The sequence below is a fragment of the Pelodiscus sinensis genome, chromosome 13 (assembly GCF_049634645.1).
Source record: "Pelodiscus sinensis isolate JC-2024 chromosome 13, ASM4963464v1, whole genome shotgun sequence".
Taxonomy (NCBI): Eukaryota; Metazoa; Chordata; order Testudines; family Trionychidae; genus Pelodiscus; species Pelodiscus sinensis.
This window is the reverse complement of record NC_134723.1, coordinates 45909019-45929868: the sequence shown is the minus strand read 5'-3', so window position 1 is coordinate 45929868 and position 20850 is coordinate 45909019. Positions and strand designations below refer to the sequence as shown.

At 45.3% G+C, this 20850-nt stretch overlaps 1 protein-coding gene across 2 annotated transcripts in view; it reads left to right on the top strand.

Annotated features, from left to right (window-relative positions):
• Positions 1 to 20850, top strand: part of STK26 (serine/threonine kinase 26) — a 58487-nt gene that overhangs the window by 14961 nt on the left and 22676 nt on the right. For both annotated transcript variants that reach the window (XM_075941152.1, XM_006135315.4), the window contains exon 2: positions 18446 to 18676. In XM_075941152.1, the coding sequence (XP_075797267.1) occupies positions 18446 to 18676 (231 nt within the window). The remainder of the gene's footprint in view (positions 1 to 18445; positions 18677 to 20850) is intronic.

Here is a 20850-nt window from a genome sequence, read left to right as displayed (position 1 = left end):
TTTTCGATTCTTGTGTCTCTCTCCTCTTCCTAAGTGATACAAATTCTCATTGTCTGATACACAGGGCTGTCTCCCCACTATACTTGAAGCACGTCTCTGAGCTGTGAAAATGCCACAGAGCAGCTTCTGTTTAACCCCACTTCAGGGTTTGGGGCTGGTAGGTCACATTTACTCAGTCTCCCCTCTGATAGTTAACTCAACTTATATGGTTTTACAATGTTTAAAAAAAAAAAGTCAAATTGATTTTGGTCAATTACACCTGGTAATGGACTTTTCAAGGGGGGGGGGGAGGGGGCATAGATTAATATTCACATGGCATTCCTCATCAGTGCCTGGGCCAGCAAGCCAATGGTCCAACCAGCTGACCAAATTCTGTGATGAATTCTGGTCACCTGCCATGTGAGGCACATAGCCCATCTTAAAATACATGCATTTCAATTCTGAGAACCAATAAAGAGAGTTATGATTCTACTCCTATAGTCTCACGGCCACAGTTTAGATTTTGAACTGTTAAACGACAAAGCTGATTTTGTTCTAACTGGATTCCAAGGCATGCACTAAATTTTGTGAGGATGAAAATCTGTCTAATAATTTAAAAAGAGCAATAAAATGTTTTCTAAAGTAACGTGTGTCTGCCTGCAGAGATGCTTTTGTTCATGTAGCAATAGCCATTTTATTGCTGAAATTTAAACCTCATAAGTATTCAGAAAATATTGCATAAATGTCATGACTGTGTAGTTTTTTTTCTTATTGGCAAGGCTTCAGTGCTGCTGTCTCTTGGATTTGAAGCCATTTAAGAGGGTGTGGTAAAAATAAAAATCCCTCTTGTGAACCGATAAGCACAGTCTGCCAGCTAAAAGGAAATGAGTTAAAAGTAAAAGGCAGGCTTACTGTTCCATACATTTTTTCCTTTTTATCTCCCTTTGCTAGTAGAAGTGGCTTCTGTATTCTCTCAGTACAGTGGGATTTTGAAAGTAGTGCATAAAACAGAGCAATAATTATAGATAGCACTTCTCATATCTTTGGACTTCTGATCTGGCTATATAGTGTTTAGGTACCTCGATGAACTCTGTTACTTTGTTGAAACATGCTTTTGTCCATTCAGGAAATGAGATGAATTTGTTTTGGAAGAGAGCAGTTTGCTGAATGCTGAGAGCTATGTTTGAATGCTGGTGTGAAGGAGTCTGTCAGTGGATAAAGGCCAGTCTAAAATAATGAAGGGCAGTTAGCTTTTCTTTTTTTTTTTAAAGCTGTACAATGTTGTTACTAAATGAACCCATTCCAAATCATGGTACGGATCCAACAGTATCATTTGCATGTTCTTTATTCCATTGGTCCAGCTACCATCACTCTTCTTAAAATACAAATTTTCAAGGTCAACGATGACCCCAGTTTGCAGCCAGTAGCATGTATCAGCACTAGAAAGGTTAGAAAAGTTCTGTCTTCCCTTGAAGTTCTGAGAGCTGCTCATTTTAAGAAGGCAATAGGTAGGGTGTCATCAGTAGAGCTTTTCTGCGCGTCTTCTCCAGTATGCAGAGCCTCTTTATTGCCAGAAGAGACCGAAAAGCAAGGAACCCCACTGCATCTGCAGGGGAATCCAAAAGTCAGAGATCATACCTCTGAGTGTGTTGGACTGTGTCTACACTGGCATGAATTTCCGGAACTGCTTAAAACGGAATACTATTCCGTTTTCAGTTTTTCCGGAAAAGGAGCGTCTACATTGGCAGGCTGCTTTTCCGGAAAAGCGTCTGTGGCCAATGTAGACGTGCTTTTCCGGAAAAGACTACTGGGCTGTCTACACTGGCCCTTTTCCGGAACACTGTTCCGGAATAAGGACTTGTGCCCGAGTGGGAGCAGAATAGTTTTTCCGGAAAAGCGGCTGATTTTCCGGAATAAGTGGCCCAGTGTAGACACAGCCTTGGAGTTTAGATCTGGTTGCCTTTCAGCCATCTGTGTCTCTTTGAAGCAGAAGTAGGGTGGGAAGCCAGAAACCCTGGCTAGGCCATGTTTACTGTGGAACGTGTATGTTACTTTAAAAACACCAGCTTTTGGAAGAAGATGACATGAACCTAGAATATGAGAGGTTGTTTACCCTAAGATGGTCAGTGTTTAACACTATCTTTAAAAATTAGAAAATTACAAAAAACCAACATTAAATGAATGTTATGAGTTTGCTGAGTTGAGCACTTGAAAGGTAGAAGTGCCAGAGTTACTATTGGCCATGCAACCTTCAGTTCTGCTCCGTGGTGCATCAGTGCTGTGGAAACATTAAACAGGGCAGTGGTCCTGTGGAAACATGCCCTTTAAAGAGTGTTTTACAGCATATACAAAATCAAAGAGAATCGGGGAGCTCCTGGCCTATGTGGTGTCCTCAGAAAAGAGGATGGCTGTTGGGTCTGGAAGCTAGTTGGGGCATGGGTGGGGGAGAGATCAGCTTGACTTTCCTCCCTGCTCTTTCCCATTGCCTCCAGCTTGTTTCTCCAGCTTTCTGCCTTTGGACTGGGTTCTAAGTAGTATGTACCTAACGGGTGGTTGTTTTTCCCTGTGGTTACACGCTGTTGATTTGAATAACTTTCTCTGGAACACTTCAAATAGACAACAGTAAAGCCCTTGTGTTTTCCTCAGAGGGGCATTGTCTTTACCTTTTCTGCTGCTCCTTGCTAGAATAACTTGATATGGTGAAGGATCAGTTTAATTTATAACACAAGGATGCTAACAGCTAAAACCCTAATCTCTCTTATCTGTTAATTGGCAATTATGGCCTGAAAGGTGACTTTAATATCTAGTGTGTATTATTTACAAGAAAAATCTGCAACTTTTACTCTGGTTTGGCTGGGTTATTGACAGGTTTTGATGTAGGAAAGCAATCTTAGACTTATACCTTCAAATCATGCATTCAATGACATGTGGAGTGTCATTGCACAATGTGTTTGCACAGCTGTAATTAATTGTAACTTAGTAAACATTTTTGAAAGGGATTGAATCTGTCTTTTAGGTGTGTTAGCTGAGTGGTGCAAAGAGAAGTAAAAAGTAGTAAAACCCCCTTAGTACATCTAAAAGTCTGATTTTACACGCGCATGGAACAGATATTCTGAGTAAGATTTAGAACCATTCTTCATGGTAGAATTGCACTATGTTTTTTTCTCTACTTGGATTCTTTTTTGGACCTGAATATTGCTGTTTGCTTTCATTTAGAGCAATATTGTTCATTTTGACACTCGTCTCATCATTTTTTACCTTTATTCAAAGGTGTGGATATGCTTAACTGGGTCTTAGGAGTTCTTGCTGGTATTTTCAAAATCAAATAGGCACTTAAAATGGATTGTAGTGATTTGATAATCTATATTCAGTTTATGCTTGCTTTACTAATACTTCAAGGCAGATAGTTACTTTCTGAGATGTGGCTTAATTTCTATATTACAATATTTAAAAATGCTCTAGCTATGAAGTACTCAAGATATTTTAAGCATTAATAAACGAAACCTCCCAATGACCCTGTAACATGGGCATTCTCTCCAATTCGGACAGGTAATGGAGGCACAAGCCAATGGGCATGTGCATGTCTACATGAGGTTAAAGTCCCACACCTGGCCTGGGTCAGCAGACTCAGGCCCAGGGGACTCGTGTTCCAGAGCTGAAAGGGTGTGATGTAGATATTCAGGGTAGAGGGTTTTTTAGGCTTGGGCAAGAGCCCAAACCCGAATACTTACACAGCAATTTTTAGTCTGGCAGCCTAAACCTAAACCAGCTAATCCCACCTGCTGCAGCTGTGCAGTGGGGCCATTAGCCCTAAGTAAACATACCCTCTATCTACGAGGTCTGGGTTCTAGGCTTGACACTGCTGTGAATCTCATGGTGGTGTGCTTTAGCTCCAGACTGTCCTTCTCTGGCTTGTTGTAGGAAACAGACAATTGCCACCACTTCACTAAACATTCAGCTTTGGTGCTCTCTGAGAGAGATTTCTTTTGGTTTCGAGATGTTGGTTTTATCAGTGGCTTGCTGTATTGGGAACTGTCTATTAGGTAGCCGCAGAGGAATCTCATAGTGACTTCTTATAGCAGCACCCAAAGTTCCCAATTTCTGCTTGGGTTCTGTTGTATCAGGCACTTCACAAACATAGGCAATTGAGTTATTTAACCAAACTGACACAGCTTTTTGTGCTTCTGGAAGCATTTACTCAAAAACAAAGCTTAAAATATTTTAGAAATGTGTCAATGTAGGTGAACTACAATGCTCTAGTAGTTGAACCACTCCTACATTAGAAGGTGCTTTCTGGTTCAAATAAATCCCAGGAGACATCTACAAATCCATAAAATGGAATAGCTTCTCTGGGTGTAGTGTGGGAAGTATTGTCAAGTCAACAGAGTGAACGAGGTAGTGTTTGGACGCCATTCTTGGAAAGAATCCCAAGGGAAGCTAAGATACCCGGTTTTTGTAAGACTTAGAAAATACATCGAACTTTTGCTTTCATTAGATCAGCCTGTATTGGAGACATTTTGGAATGCTTATTTTCTTGCATTTCAGTTTGCGAGCCTTCCATGATATTGATTTGAAGCCTGTCTTTGGAGGAGGGGTCAGTGACAAAAGACAATTTCAGGATGGTTCTGCTTTGGAGGATCTGCAAAGTGGCCAGACTTTTGTTCTCATGTGTTCTGAGCACAGGTTTAGCTTTCTCCTGCTGTCTGTGTGTGGACTTGGTAGTTTATGATTAGTTAACTCATGTTCTATAAAATGTATATCCTTCCCCTTTTCGTATCTCACAAATACAGGTTACCTTTTTTAATAAAGGGCGGCTGATATTCCATGACCTGCTTCTTTTTAAGAGCAAGAATACAATATATTGGTAAGGTGCTGGAAGAAGAGAGATTGCAAGACTAGCTGGTCAAGGCCGTGGAACAGATTAGGACCTGGTCCACACTTGTTTTGCCAACATTGCTAGGTCTGTTTAGAATATGAAAAAAAATTCACAACCCCACCTGTCCTAACTCTTCTGGCAAAAGCCTGAGTATAGCTAAAGTTGTATTGACAAAAAGTTATTTAGCCAGAACAGTGTTTCATTCAGGGAACTGGCATGAGCTATACCAACAAAATCATTCCTTTGTCAGATAAGTTGTATCTACACTAGGAAGCTTTGTTGGCATAACGCTGATGACAAACTGTTTCTTCCTCTTACTCACAACCCCCCTGGGCAGATGGTTATCAGAAAAGGTGATGGAGTGTTTGAACTCTGACCACCATACACTCATTTCATTCACTGGTATGGTTCTTCAGTGTCATCATTTTCTTCTTTTTTTTTAACATACTTCTATGGAAAACTTTGAAGCTTGCTAATTTTTTTATTTGCATAAAGAGATATGAAAGAACATACCAATTGAATTACAGCCTAGCAGTGTTAGTACTGTTGGAATTTTCCTTTTGGGTAGCAATTATACCTTTGTGAAAACTTAGTTGGCAGTATTTTGCTATGCAAATAAAGCTTTGTAGCATTGCACTGGAACGCTTTGTGTAGCAAAGATTTTTATGAACTTCTCTTGACTAAAATACTCTCCCTCCAGGGGATAGGGAAATTGAGAACAAGGAAAGGCAAAAGCAAGGCCATAGCTGCATGTTGCTGAGATGAATACAACCGGTGATTGATGACTGTACCTCAAATAATACAAACAGGCATGGTAATAAATGTTCTATGGAAAGGCTTACCTTGTTATATCTCAATGCCTGGCCATTGCCCTAAAGTTGGAGAGATACTCTCATGGACAGCTGCCCCAGTATGGGGAAATCCTTGGATTGTCCCTTAGCCGTGCCACTGAAATTGTGTGTGCCCATGAACACTCTGGGTGCATGTGTGGGGGTGGGAATGGCTGGGAGAAACCGGACATGACTGGAACTTCCTTGAACACTAGCCATCCCCAGCTACTGTATCCCCCTGCTGCTGGCTTTGGTATCTGGTGCAAGTTAGACCAGTCTCTCGGATTGGTCTGGCTCACATGAGGGAATGAGACCCGAGCCCATGTTTGAAGGGTTGGGGAAGTGCAGTGGTGGGCTAGTGACCTTTGTCCACACAACTTCCCACCCTTCCTCACCTGGAGCTGCTCTTTGGACTTCTTAGTCACATACAGAAACCTGGGCCCATGACCGCAGGCATTTAGCTCCTATTTTGTCAGGCTACGTCTAGACTACATCCCTTTTTTTGATAAAGGGATGTAAATTAGGCATGTCGATATTGTAGATGAAGCCGTATTTGAATTTCCTGCATTTTGTTTGCATAATGGCGGCCACTGCTTTTTTCGAAACTCCCCCCCCCCCCCCCCCCCCCGGCAGTTTAGACTGGGCACTTTCAACAGAAATGCCCTGTTTCGAAAGATCCTGTACTCCTCACTTTTTGGAGTACAGGATCTTTCGAAACGGGGCATTTCTGTCAAAAATGGCCCGTCTAAACTACCTTTTTTTTTTTTTTTTTTTTTTTTAAAGCCCCATTTTAGGAGGTAAAGTGGCAGCCACCGTTATGCAAACGAAGCACAGGAAATTCAAATCCTGCTTCATTTGCAATATCAATGTGCCTAATTTACATCCCTTTATCGAAAAAGGGATGTAGCCTCAGATCTTGTGAATACAGGATGTACCTCCCTGGTCTGGCAATGTTGGGACCTTATTGGTCCTGAATGAGGATTTTTCGGACCAGGGGTGGTATCCCCTATCACGAGCCCCGATCCAGCCAGCCCCCGGCCTCTGGCCCCTCTGTTTCCCCTGGACTGTCATGGGTGTCTGAGGTTCTCCAGCCCCTGGTCCCACGCTGCTGTGGGTGGCCAGATTTCCCTGGCTCTGCGCTGCCGTGAGCTGTCAGGATTCTGTGTCCCCATGCTGCTGTGGGTAGCCAAACTTCTTCCTCTAGCCCCTCGCTGCTAGGGTTCTCTGGCCTGGCCCCAGCACTTCTGTGAGACTCTGGCCCTGCTGCCTTTGGCTATACTGCTGGCCCTCCTGCCATTAGGCTCCCTGGCTCTCTGGTCCAGGAGCAGGACCACAGACATTGCTGGACCAGAGTGTGTTGGTTTTCAGAGGTTCAGCCTGTAGTGAGGTGCCCTCAACTCCTGTGAATTGGAATTGGGAGTAGCAGGCGCTCTGCTCTGCATGTTTCAGAGTTGAGCTCATCTTGCTGAAGTTGAAGGCCAGCGTTTATCAACTTTACCATTTACATATTCCAGCTTGTGCTTGGAAATGTTCAAGCCACTTCAGAATGACTGTTAGGTTACATTTTCATTTTGTTCTTCCTGGATTGTTTGAGGTGATAGCTGAGATATTTGCATACAGCTGCTTTCTGCTTTTAAAGGGGTTATTTTAAGTGATTGACTCTGAAAATATATGAAAATACCCTCCGCTAGGAGATGTAGACTTAAATAACTTAAGTCTAGAAACAAGTGCTTTTCTGTTACCAAAGAACCTATACATTTGAGCAGACTTGAGAACATCCAGCATTTGTTTTTCACAAATTTTTGCAATGTCTACTTCTGCTTATGACTTCACTTTGTCATCACAAATTCAGTGTTGTGAGCTTTCTGAAAGGAAAGCGAGAACTTTGGATCTCTAGTAATGGTGTGAATGTAAGCCCCTTGTGGTAAGGGAGTGTCTTCTGTGTTTGCACAGCATCTAGCGCATTGGTGTCCTGAGCCATGACTAGGACTCCTAGGAACTAAAATAGAAATAATAACATCATCTGACATACTTTACTGGAAACTTCTTTGTCCTGCAAGGCTTTTTGGCAACGTCACAGCTGCTAACTTATGACAAGAATTTTAGGTTGTACTCCTTTACAAACTGTCCTCCTTTGCTAAATGGACTTTATGTGCAGAACTTTAGTGGCAAACCTGTATCCTTAACTTTAAGGTGATTTTGAGGGGGGAAGGAATTCACTTTGCTGATGGAACGGAGTAGCCTATTCAGAAGTCAATATTTATGGCACATAAATAGTGATACCTTGTTACATAGGTGGCCTGGCTAACCCACAAAACGGTAGTGAAGTGAGGTGAGCAGGAAGGGCCTTAGCACTTAGCGTGGAACAGGCCCTGGAAGATGTGGAACAAGCACCAGCAAGCCCATATTTCACTGCCACAGTGCACAGGAACTGGGATGTCCTCTGTAGTTTGCTTATAGCAATATTATCAGGGCTGCACAAAGAACAAATGGACAGCTATGTAGCTGTGTTGGTCAGGATGTAATGAGGTATGATTTCAAGACATGGTTGTGCTGGCCAACCCCCCTAGTATACACACGGCTATGCTGGCATAGTAGTCTGGCATATTTAACCAGCAAAGCCTTTCAAGTATAGACCTAGTAGTTAGTGGAAAGTGGTCCTGTGGACTTGTGCCCCAATCAGTGATAAGGAATACAGTGACCAAGATGGACCTAAGCAGCAGAACTATTTGGCAGTTTGACCTCTTCCAGTGACTTAGGTTCTTATGGTATTCTCTCTGTATGCATGCTCCTCTTGCTCCAGATGTGACGAGAAGGCATGTAATAAGAGCAGCCTTTCATTTTATACCTGTGACTCTGCCATATTCCAGAGCGCCCAGATCCTGGGGAAGATTTGACAGCGAGATTGAAAGCTGGAAAATTCCACCAGGATTTCTAGCCTTTTAGATCCAGAGAAAACAAAGATGCATGACTATCTGCTTTTTCTTATAGGAGGAGTACTGTTTAAAAAAAAAAAAAAAAAGAAGAAGAAGCTCAGAACTTGTGATCTGTGTATTCAGGGTTTGAGAGTCATGGTAACCAGAGAATTTAAGAAACTAACCTTAAATTTTTGACATGTTAGCTCCTCTTCTGTCTTCTGTCACAGCACAATTGTTCTGTTTATATTGACATGGACTGAAAATGTCATAAATGTCCTATACCAGGATCGGCACCCTTTAAGGAGTAGCCTGCCAAGATTTAACTTACTCACTTCTATTTACAGTTCTGTGTGTTGGGCCTGGGCCAGGCTGGGTATGGTGGCCATATTTTCTGAACCAGCTGCAGCTAGGGAGAGTGGTTTAATTTAAACTATTAAACTTCATTAAATGAAGTAAAATATTAATTTGTCTAGCACAAAAGGTTTCAATATTTTCTTTATTTCTGGAAGGGGTGGGGAAACATTTTTGGGTTGGGGGGCCACTGGCTCACAGAAAAATCAGTTGGGAACCACCAAGTGAGAGGTGCAAAAACTTAACCCCTCCCCTAAATCCTCACCGATGTGGCCCCCAACTGAGACACCTCACTTGGGCACTCTAGCCCCACAGGACAAGGGAAAGGAGCAGGGAAGACTGAGGTTCAGGGCTTCCCATAGGCCAGATTTTCTCTTCTGGGGTTCCGGAGTTAGTGGATTTTATGGGCTCCCTTAGTCTCTCGGGTGGAGACAAAAATGAGGGGTTCAGTATGCAGGACAGGGCTGCCAGTGTGTGGGATAGGGATGGGGTGCAGAAAAGGGAGAGGTTGCGAAGTCTGGGTGGGAGGTAGGCTGCAGAAGCAGGCTGGGAGTAGGGTGTCTGGCCCAGGGGTGGGTGCCAGGCGCAAGGGAGGGTGCAGTGTGTGGCCAGGGGTGAGGGTGCAGGAGGAATGGTGGATGCAGGAGCAGGGTGGGGGTAGGTGTCTGGCCAGGGGGGAGGTACAAGAGCAAAGGAGGGTGCAGTGTGTGTCCGGGAGGAGGTACAGGAGCAAGGGAGTGTGCAGGAGCAGGCTCGGGTTGTGGGCTCTTGGCGGGGCGGGGTGAGGTGAGGGGGATTGAGGTGTGGGGGTCTGGGCATGAGGGGGAACGCTTACCTTGCCGTGTGGAAAGCTTCCGAACAGCGCGTTGCCTTTCCCCCAGCCGGTGGGAAGGGGAGGGAGCTCAGCTCCCTCCTCTCCCCCCCACCCCTAATCTATGCAGTGGGGATCCCGGTGCAGTGGAGGGGAGGTGAAGAAGCCCCCACCAGACCTGGCTCGCTGTCGCTCCCCCTGTGGCGGGCGGGGGGGGAGGGGGAAGAGAGCGGCAGTGCAGAGAGCTCACCTGCTGAGCTGGAGCACGCCTCGCTCCGCAGCGCCCCAGCCAGGCTCTGCCCAGCTCCTGCCGGGGCTGAAGTGACAGCTCCAAGGTGTGGAGGTCTGGGACTGGCTCCACCAGGTTTTGCCTTGGACTGCCTGGCCCTCTTGGCAGTGGTGGCAGCCGCTGTGCCAGCAAGCAGCCTGGAGGAGGGGGCGGCGTGGCTGGGCCTGGGCCCCATGTGCCAGAGGCAATCCCAAGGGGGGGGGGAAGGGGCCGTGCAGCACGAGGTGGTGGGGCAGGGAGTGATAGAATGGCCAGAAAATGAGTGCCGCTGGAAGCCAGCCTGGCTGCCCCCTGGCAAAGCTCCAGTGGAGCTGCCTATCTGCCCTGCGGGGAGAAAGAGAGGAGGCTGCTGCACCACGTGAGGAGCAATGGTGGTTAAAATTGGGACAGTCCTGTATGGTCAGTGTACAGATCTGGCCGTAGGTTGCCGACCCCTGTCCTATGCTTTATTCATTGGTCCTGGTGATCGGAGGAGCTGATTTCCTGACACACGGTGCTTATGCAAAATGCACTGCTGGCTAGAGGCCTTGGGGTAATTGATTTTCAGTGTTTAGAACCATCTTGTGAAAGAATAATGATATATTGATTATAGAACTGTTTCCAAATATATTGCATGTATAATCTAGCATGAATCCATTTCATTCTAGCCTGAAATTTAGAAGTCACATCTCACATCCTGTGAGCATACGTTAAATCTAGCATTTTAGTAGCTGTCAGTTTTCAAGGACATGCAATGTTCTGAATTTTAGAATGCTTTAGAAAGTACCCCATCTAGGGACTGCTTTAATATCTGGGATTAATGAGGTTAACATGGCGGGGAAACTGTTGCCCCGCTCCTTTGCATGTGTTTTCTGGATAAGTATATTGGTGTGGATTTACTTTTGGCAGGGAGAGTAGCTAGTTGTTTACTGACAACTGTTTATGTTGCTTGGAGAGACTAAGAGCTTGAATTCCTTTGGAGCTTGTCAAGAAGGTGACAGTGTGCATAACCATGCATCTGGAAGCATTGTGTAACAGCAAGGAGGAGTGAGGCGTGGAAATACAATTTGAGAAGTAAATAGAAAAGATTGCAGCATGGAAGCGCATTTACTTCACATCTTGAGGCATTTGACTTTTTTCAGAAATCTCCTCTAAAGCTAGAAGCTGCTCTTGCTAATAGGGCTTTTTTCTTGCTTTTATCAAGCTGAGGGGGAAAGGTTGCTACCTTCATCTAGCCATAGAATGGGTCACAGATCTCTTTCAAGAAGCCTTGTAGGGGCAGATATCTTACCTTCTTTCAACTCTTGGCCACCCACTGAAGACAGTCAATTTCAATTCATTGAGACTGCTTCCTTTTTAAGATTTGCTGCTGTAGGTTGTCTTCCACACTATGCTTCTGTGTTCGGCCAAAGGAAACGTATCCACCATTTGTTCTCTGGCATGCTACATACTGTATTGAAATAGCTGAGTGAAGAACTCCATGGTTCCAAGCACTGAAGACTGAACCTGTACTATCTCCAGCTGTTACCTTGTCTGGTCTCATGAGCACAGCAGGGTCCAGCCTGGTCAACTGTAGATTGATTGGCGTTCCCCCTCCTCCACCCACAAGAAGTAACACTAAAGTATTTCAGGAAATGCTATTGGTGATTCAATAGATCACAAACTCAAAGCCAAACAGATTTTCTAGCATGATTAAAGCTATGGGCAGGTCTTTTTGACACACAAAGTAGAAGTCTTGACTAAGTGTGGTCAATCAGATGATTCTGAGGAATATTGGTGTTTTGTAGCTATCCACATTCTATGAATTGTCTGGTAGAATATTATTATAACCTTCCAAGTAGTCACTTCCCTATTTCATCCTCACAGATTACCATAGTATGCAGGTGACCTGACCATAATACGCATGGGAAGGCAGCTGGTGTGCCCGTGGAAGGAAGTCATATTCAGAGTCTGAGTGGTTGTGATGGAGAAATATTGGAAGTTTTATGCCATGACTGTACTGGAGGCGAAGGAAGGACTTCTTCGCTTCAGCCCTGGCAAATGCAAAGTGAGGCTCAGCTGAACTGTTCCAGATGGTGGCTTGTAGCCTTGTTAATCCAGCTTGTCTTTGCATAGTAATAGCCAAGTATTCCACATGATTGGAAGTTTTTGAATTGCTTCACCCGCAGAGTGAATTATCTGTCTTTGTAGTAGCAGAACCATACTGAGGAAAGGGGAAAACAGCCAGCGATGCTCACAGAGAACTGGGAAAGGGCCAGGGGAGTTTCAGGAAGATTAGCTTCTGTCTTTTTTGGGGTGGTGCTGATGTTGAAGAGGATTTTTGTTCTCTCCTTTTGTGAGGGCATTGAATAAGTATTCTTCATGTCGCTGGGGAATAAGAACAACCCAGGAAACTACAGACGGGTCAGTTTAGTCTGTCCCAGGGAAGATAATGGAGCAGGTAATTAAGGAAATCATATGCAAACACTTGGAAGGTAATAAAGTGATAGGGAATAGCCAGCATGGGTTTGTGAAGAACAAGTCATGCCAAACTAATCTGATAGCTTTCTTTGATAGGATAACGAGCCTTGTGGATAAGGGAGAAGCGGTGGATGTCATATACCTAGACTTTAGTAAGGCATTTGATACGGTCTCGCATGATATTCTTATTGATAAACTAGGCAAATATAACTTAGATAGGACCACGATAAGGTGGGTGCATAATTGGCTGGATAACCGTAGTCAGAGAGTGGTTGTTAACGGTTCTAAATCCTGCTGGAAAGGGATAACAAGTGGAGTTCCTCAAGGGTCTGTTTTGGGACCCGTACTGTTCAATATCTTCATCAATGATGTAGATATTGGGATAGAGAGTACGCTTATTAAGTTTGCAGATGATACCAAACTGGGTGGGGTTGCAACTTCTTTGGAGGATAGGGACATAATTCAAAATGACCTTAGCAAGTTAGAGAAATGGTCAGAGGTAAACAGGATGAGGTTTAATAAAGAGAAATGCAAAGTGCTCCACTTAGGAAGGAACAATCAGTTCCATACATACAAGATGGGAAGCGACTGTCTAGGAAGGAGCATGGCAGAAAGAGATCTAGGGGTCATAGTGGACCACAAGTTGAATATGAGTCAACAGTGTGATGCTGTTGCAAAAAAAGCAAATATGATTCTAGGTTGTATCAACAGGTGTGTTGTAAGCAAAACTCGTGAAGTCATTCTGCCGCTCTACTCTGCACTAGTTAGGCCTCAGCTGGAGCACTGTGTCCAGTTCTGGGCACCACATTTCAAGAAAGATGTGGAGAAATTGGAAAGGGTACAGAGAAGAGCGACAAGAATGATTAAAGGTTTAGAGAACATGACCTATGAAGCCAGGCTTCATGAACTGGGCTTGTTTAGTTTGGAAAAAAGAAGATTAAGGGGGGGACATGATAGCGGTTTTCAAATATCTAAAAGGGTGTCACAAGGAGGAAGGAGAAAATTTGTTCCTCTTGGTTTCTGAGGACAGGACAAGGAGTAATGGGCTTAAAGTGCAGCAGGGGAGGTTTAGATTGGACATTAGGAAAAAATTCCTAACTGTCAGGGTGGTCAAATATTGGAATACATTGCCAAGGGAGGTGGTGGAATCTCCCTCTCTGGAGGTATTTAAGAACAGGTTAGATAGACATCTGTCAGGGATGGTGTAGATGGAGCTTGGTCCTGCCTTGAGGGCGGGGGGCTGGACTCGATGACCTCTCGAGGTCCCTTCCAGTCCTATTATTCTATGATTCTATGGCCTAGGTGCCCCCAGCTCGGTCTCTGTTTTATCAGATTCTGCAGTTGAATGCCTTAGGGGGGGATGGAGACCCCAATCCTGCATTTTGGTCAGTGGGGTGTACTGTTCCACCCCCACAGAGCCCCATTCACCTTTTGCTTCACCTGTGTGGATCATAACGCAAGACTGGGACTCTTGGTATGTAATTGCAGCACAGATCTGGATGGCAGAGATTATCTGACAGCGGTTCAGCCCAGGCAAGTAGTTGGAATTGGATATGAAGTCAGGAGTTGGTAATATGTATGCAGCGTTTTCCCTCCCTGGGTCACAGAAGAGGTCAGCATGGTTTTACAGACAGGAAGTGGAAGTATAGAGGTGCAGTGACTTGTGAAGACTGCTTTATTATAGAAGGAGTTAATCTGCTGTCTGTTTGGATGAACCTGAAGTTGCACTGGTGGGAATCTCTCTAACTTCTAAAGTAGTGTCCACACTAGGGATCTTGGACATCTGGTGAATCTTTTTAAATACGTCTAGTTATGTTGTGTGCTAGAGTTCTGTTTGAACTCTATGTTGGGTCTCCTTCCAGCTGGTGGAGTCAGAGAAATGGCTTTTGCCACTGTAAAGGACTTGCTATCAGCCATTCTCTCGTGGGCAAAAGAAAACTTGTGCAAATTGCTCTGAGGCTTGTGCTATTTCCTTTCTCTTTCAGATTCTAAAACTTGCTATGTTAACTCTATTCCTACAAAATATCTAAGTATTTACATGAGAGCGATCGTCTGCCAAAAGCTGCCTTTGAGTTACTGGAGTACAACGCAAGCAAATGAGACTCAGATATTCCTGTGAAAAACACATCTTTTGTAGCTTAGACATTAGCCCCTAGAAACAGAAATATGAATAGAACCTTAAGTATAAAATAGAGCACATTTGCATTGTGAACGGTGAAATAAGATTGCTGGCTTGCCTTGACCTCCAGTGTTCGCTGCTAGAGATGAGTCGGCAATTCATTCTTCTTGATCCTTTCATCTTAGAATCTGGGTAGCTTTATACTCATTGGCACCTGCCTGTCTGGGTACTGGGCAGACACCAGAGCCTTTTTCATCTAAATTATCCAAGATCCATTAGACTCAATTGCATGGAGCAGACTGTGCACAGCTGTGCTCCTATGGTAGGGACTATGGCACTTTGAAGTGCTTCTCTTACAGTGAAATGCCTTCAAGGTGGCTTGATGCCTTCTCCCACTATTGTCTCTGCCTCCTGCTATGCAAGTGAAGGAAGATCCCAGCTCCTGCTATTGGCACTTTTCCTTCTGAGGCTCCTCTTCTCCCTTTGTGTTCCTGCTACAACCAGGAAAACAAGTGAAGAGAGTTCAGGGAAGGGAAAAAAAGTTAATGGGGAGCTATAGCAAAAACCAAACCACATGGAAAGCTAACGTGTTCCGGTTCCTTTGTTAAAAACAAAATGTAGTTCATTTCTCATGTCACCAGTCTCTGGGCTGGCAGGAGTGCACTGCACTAGCTCACTCAAAGCCAGGGCTCTACAAAAATACATGGTAATTGCCAAATTAAATCGGTCTGTCAACGAGAATGCCACTGTTTGTATTTGAACATACCAAACAGAGAGGTTATTCCAGCATGGAACTAGTTACTGTGGTTCACCTATGTGTTTTACCATACTGACAAGAACAAATAATGATGTGCAATGGGGAGACAAACAGAACAGTTTCCATTGGAATAGGGATTATGGGCATCTTCAGCAGCGGTGACTGGGCACGTGAGGTTTTGATGCTGTTAGCGGAATGTATATGTAAATGCCTTTTACTCGCTCTAGTTTTCTCTCTACGTTTTCGATTCACCTGTCTGCGAGCCATGGATTAGTGTTGACAGGCTTTGAAGAAGTAAGTTTTTCAGGAGGCATGTGAATGAAAGGAGGATGGTGCCTTGGTGCAGAAATGGAGATGGCACCAAGTAAAAGGGGTAAAAGTGACACTAGTGTGAGCGAACAACAAGCCAAGGTCTCGATGCGCCGCTTGTCCAGAGCATTTTCCACGTTGGCACCTTCATTCTTGCTCTCTGGTTTAGGGTTTCTTCTGCAACAAGGGTGATGTGATATTCACACCTAAAGAGGTTTTGAGTTGGAAGAAATGGGGCCTCCTTTCACCTTTGCGTTCTCCATATTATAGTATTCTGATAACTGATAAAAAACATGCACTGGGAGACATTGGACTTTGGAAACACTGCACTAAAAAGTGAACCAGGAATGTAGCAAGATTCAAAAAGGGTTTGAACATATTTATGGGGATATTACACATATCCACAGTTGTCATTAGCATCCCTTCCAAAAGTTTTGCCATTAAATCTCCTGCTTTCGGTCTTACCCTAGTAGTTGGAAATCGGCTTCTGTTCACACTACCGCTGCAGGTGAGCCCCCCAACCCAGGTAAACAAGCTTGTGTTCATGTGGCTTGCACTGGCAAGCGGAAAATCATGATGTGGATGTTGTGGCATTGGCAGAGGCCCTGGCTAGCCACCCACGCTTGGACCTAGAGCTTGGGATGGGCGTGAGCTCGGGTGGCGCTCTTGAGCCTCCACTGATCCTACAAAATCTGCACAGCTCTTGTTAGCATGCTAGCTTGCACTCCGCTAGCATGAGTCTCACTGTCCTGGTTGCATCCTTACAGACCAGGCAGAAACCTGTTGTGGGGGCAGATTATCCGACATCTGCCTACTGCAGGTTTTTTCACCTCCCTCTGAGTGCTGCTGCTCACTGTCAGACAGGGTGGTGGACTAGATGTTACTTGGAGCAGGGGCCATCTTCTGAGTTTGTTCAGCCCCTAACACGGTGGGTTCATGACTAGGGCTACTGGGTTGTGCGGTAATGAATAATAATAGACAGGCCCTGAGCGTGATCCACTATGGCAATTTCTGTGCTTGCCAAAGACAGTCTCCCCGCTTCGTGATCCCAGCTAAATACTTTCATGTCAGGCCTACTGCCAGCAGTTCTGGGCAGAACAGTCTATCGGGTCCCTATGCGTGCACAAGCCACGCCCATGCCGCCTGACAGGTGGGTGGTCTTGTGCTGGCTGTCCAGCAGGCTGCTGGTGCGCTGCTCCTGCAATGCCAGCGCTACTGCGAGCCTGCCTGGTAGGATTGTCAACCATCTACTCCTGCAAACCCAGACACCCTTACCATGCCCCTGCCACACCCATTCTTTACAGCACTACCCCCCCCCCCCCCCCACGTATCCCCCTCTGCTTGCTCTCCCACCCTCTCTCATTTTCACCAGGCTGGAGCCAGGAGAGGGGTTATGGGAGGGGGCGTGGCGTGCAAGCTCTGAGAGGGGATTTAGTGCAGGAGGAGGTGAAGGATCAGGCCCTGGGAGGGGGTCGGGGTGTGGGAGTGGGTTAGGGGGTCAGTGCTTACCTTGGGTAGCCCCCAAAAGCTGTTGACATGGTGTCCAGGAGGGTCTCTGCTTGCCTGTAGGCGCTACCCCTGCAGCTCCCATGTGCTGCAGTGGGTGCTCTGGGCATGTGGCATTGAGTGAGGATCCCCTCCCCTACTAGGGGGCCTTAGGAACTGTGGGACACTTTGGGGAGCTTCACAGAGGAAAAGCGGTCAGGAAGCTTGCCTTGGCGGCTGGCAGCCCAGCCGGGCTGTGTCCAGGCGCCCCCCCCCCCCCCCCCCCGGCTCTTTTAAATCAGCCGGGCCCCTTGGCAATTGCCGCCTTAGCCATCAAAGCCTGTTCAAAGTCGGCAGGATAAATTTTCAGACCTAAAGCCTGGATTGTGCTTTGTGTTCATAATCATGCTTTATCGCTTCCGCGAACCTCTACGCAGTCCTGTACTCTGAAGAGACTTTGGTCACCATGCGAGTGAGGTCTGACCTGAAATAGCGTGCCCACAAATGTGCTTTGATCTCTTAGGTGGTGGTCTAACTCAGGCTTACCTCCGCCCACCCACTCTCTTCTGCAGTGTGTTGTAAATTAATGAGTAACATGGTTATTGAGCATCGCCCTCATATACTGCCTTACAAATCCAGTGTAGGTTCTGGATTCCTTTGGTAAAAAGTAAATTGTATCAAAAGCATCAGCTGAAGTGTGATGTTGCAGCCCTTTTCTAAGATCTAAAATAGTAATCTTTTGAAGGATTTTTTTACCATTCAGAATACAGATTGGTCAAAGGCAGCATTGTTGCAGCACATTGTTGTGTGTCTTGTTTAAATACAACTTGCATGTTGTTTGAACAACTCCTATTTACTGATGTACTCTCTACATTGTAGCTAGTAAATATTTAGCTCTTCTGAGCCAACTTCCTGCCTCTGCTCTAAGCTTACTTTGTCCCAGTTTTTCAGTATCAGTAGAGTACGCGGCTTGCCATCTTTCTGAATCTGACGTACTCTCACTCTTGGTCACCTACACACAGGGGAATTTTCCTGACTGCCCTGCTCCTTCCTGTCTGTTCTTTATGGGAGTTGATGATCAGGCCCTTGCGTTTATTGCACAACATACACGATCTATAAGTACAAGCTGAGCAGAAGTTTATCTGAATTATCTGGTGATAATGTAGTAATGTTAGCACTGCCATATAACTTTACCAGTGCTTGCATGGGGAGGGAGTGGGTTATTCCTTTGGCAATAAGTAAAACAACTTGTTTACAATCTTTCTTTTCCCTTTTTTAATAGAACCACAGAGCAGACCCAGAAGAACTATTCACAAAACTAGAACGCATTGGAAAAGGCTCCTTTGGTGAAGTCTTTAAAGGAATTGATAATCGAACTCAGCAAGTGGTTGCTATAAAAATCATAGACCTTGAGGAAGCGGAAGATGAAATAGAGGACATACAGCAAGAGATAACTGTCCTAAGTCAGTGTGATAGTCCTTATGTAACAAAATACTATGGATCATATTTAAAGGTAATGTATACCGTTGCTCCATGTTCTCCGAGAAATTCCTATCCTGTCGATTGGAAGCAGCAAAATTAACAACATTCAAGAGTAATGGAGCAACTGTCCTGTCAACTTGAATTTTTTGGGAAAAGAGCTAATGCAGTTTCTGGCAGTGGATAGAGCACCATATCAACATTGTATTGTCTGGCTTTTTTCAAGTCAGGTTTTCTGTCCTGCTGCCAGTTTGGCTGGTTGGTTGGTTTTGTGTGGTGGTCTATTTTTAAGGATCTTTTTGGAATATGCTAAAGCCAAAGTTAAAATTGTGCTAGGGCAGAGGTGGGGAACGTTTTTTGGATCAGGGGTCGCTGACCCACAGAAATCAGTTAGGGGCCACACACAAGTGAGAAGCTCCTCCCCCCCCCAAAGAAACACCCCACCCAAATCTCACTAATGTGGGTGGCCCTTGACTAAGCAGGAAAGACTCCCCACATTCCCCTTGCGCACCAGAGCCTAGTGGGGCCCAGGCTAGTAGACTGTGTACTCCTGTCCCTCAATAGGCACGGGCTCCCCGATGCTAGGAGGTGAGCCTTGAGTTTCGGGGGCCGGATCCAGGCAAGCCAGGGCCGAATCCAGCTCCCAGGCCTGAGGTTCCCCATGCCCTTCTCTGTAGTCTTAGGTTGTGTATGGGTGTCTCCCCTTGGCAAGCAGCACCGTCACATTAACACCTGTGGTCCTCCCCACTTTTTTTTCAGTATCTCAGAGTGATGCTCCTGTTCCCATCTATGCTTGTGTCTGCGTGACTACTCTTGCTGCAGGAGTTGACTTTGAGACCGGAGCACTCTACTGTCTCACTTAGACCAGGATAGATTCTGGCTCTGGTGAAGGGAGCTGGACAGAGGATTTCTTCTGCCTCTACTGTTGCACTTGGCCCCTAGTATTCTTTTCCTGGCCCTGTAGGGCCGTGGTCCCCAACACAGTGCCCGCGGGCGCCATGGCGCCCGCGGGGGCATTTCGATGCGCCCGCCAGGTGCTCGGGGCTGGCCTGGCACCGGGCGCTGGGCGGGGGGAGCGCCGGCCCCGGGCGCGCGGCGCTGGGCGGGGGGAGTGCCGGCCCTGGGCACAAGTGTCCCCACGGGCGAACGGCCACGCCCCCTGGCGCCTGACAACCTCGAAAGGTTGGGGACCACTGCTGTAGGGGTTCTCTCAGATGCATCCCTTCTCTCTTCAAGCAGTTTGGCCTTTGCTCAGGAAGAAGAGATGCCCTGGTCAGCAAACTGTTTCAGAAGCTCTGCTGTGTTACCACTCGTAAAGGTTTTAAGAAGTGTGTGTCTGCGAAGTGTGTAGGTGCTGTCTTCAGCTAGTGCATGAGACAGGAAGTAACCATCAGCAAATCACTGGAACTGCCTATACATGGTGCACAAAGTTTAAAAAAAAAAACAAAAAAACTAGAGGAAATCTCGGGAAATCTCTCGTCTGCTTATTTTTCAGCTTAGTGACCTGTGAATCTGTCAAAGTTAGTCTTCTGAGGCTGACACACCCAAAAGGCCATAAGTTTGCCCCGAAGAGCAAACAGAGAAAGCGAAGTGTATTGGTGAAAATTCTCTACTTTTGAGTCCTGACAGAAATCTCTGTGATGCATTGTTTTCATGAATTCTAAAGCATAGACATTATTTACTTTTAAAGAGCCAGTTTTGTAAGACATGGATGTACAGAGAGATGGGGAGAAGTATCTTTTTGTACTAATGCTATTAAAAGTGTAGGTAGCAGCATACCCAAATATAAAAAAGCTAAATGAGTTATATTACTTATTCATGAGCGTGCTTGCTCTCTCTCTCTCCTTTTTTTAAGTGTAAACAAATCCATCATTGTTGCATTAGTTGTGAAGGGTCTAACTCAAACTTGTCTTAGGCATTGTTAAACAAGTCACATGTCAGTACCTTCTTCTTATGGGGGGCGGCGGGGTTTGGAGAGTGGAATCTTCCCTCAGTCTTCTAGAAATTATAAACCTTTGGCTGGAATTAACTTCATGTGTTTATTCCAGAAACTCCTAGCAAATACAGAACCACTATTGCAGCAACTTTTTCCTTTCCAGCAGGAGTACCTTCAGTTTTGACATTACTATAAGCACCCAGTAATTTTTGAAGTCTTTAAAGGTTAATCCTAGCCTTATAATTGCTTTTCAGACTTCCTAAATTCTCTGT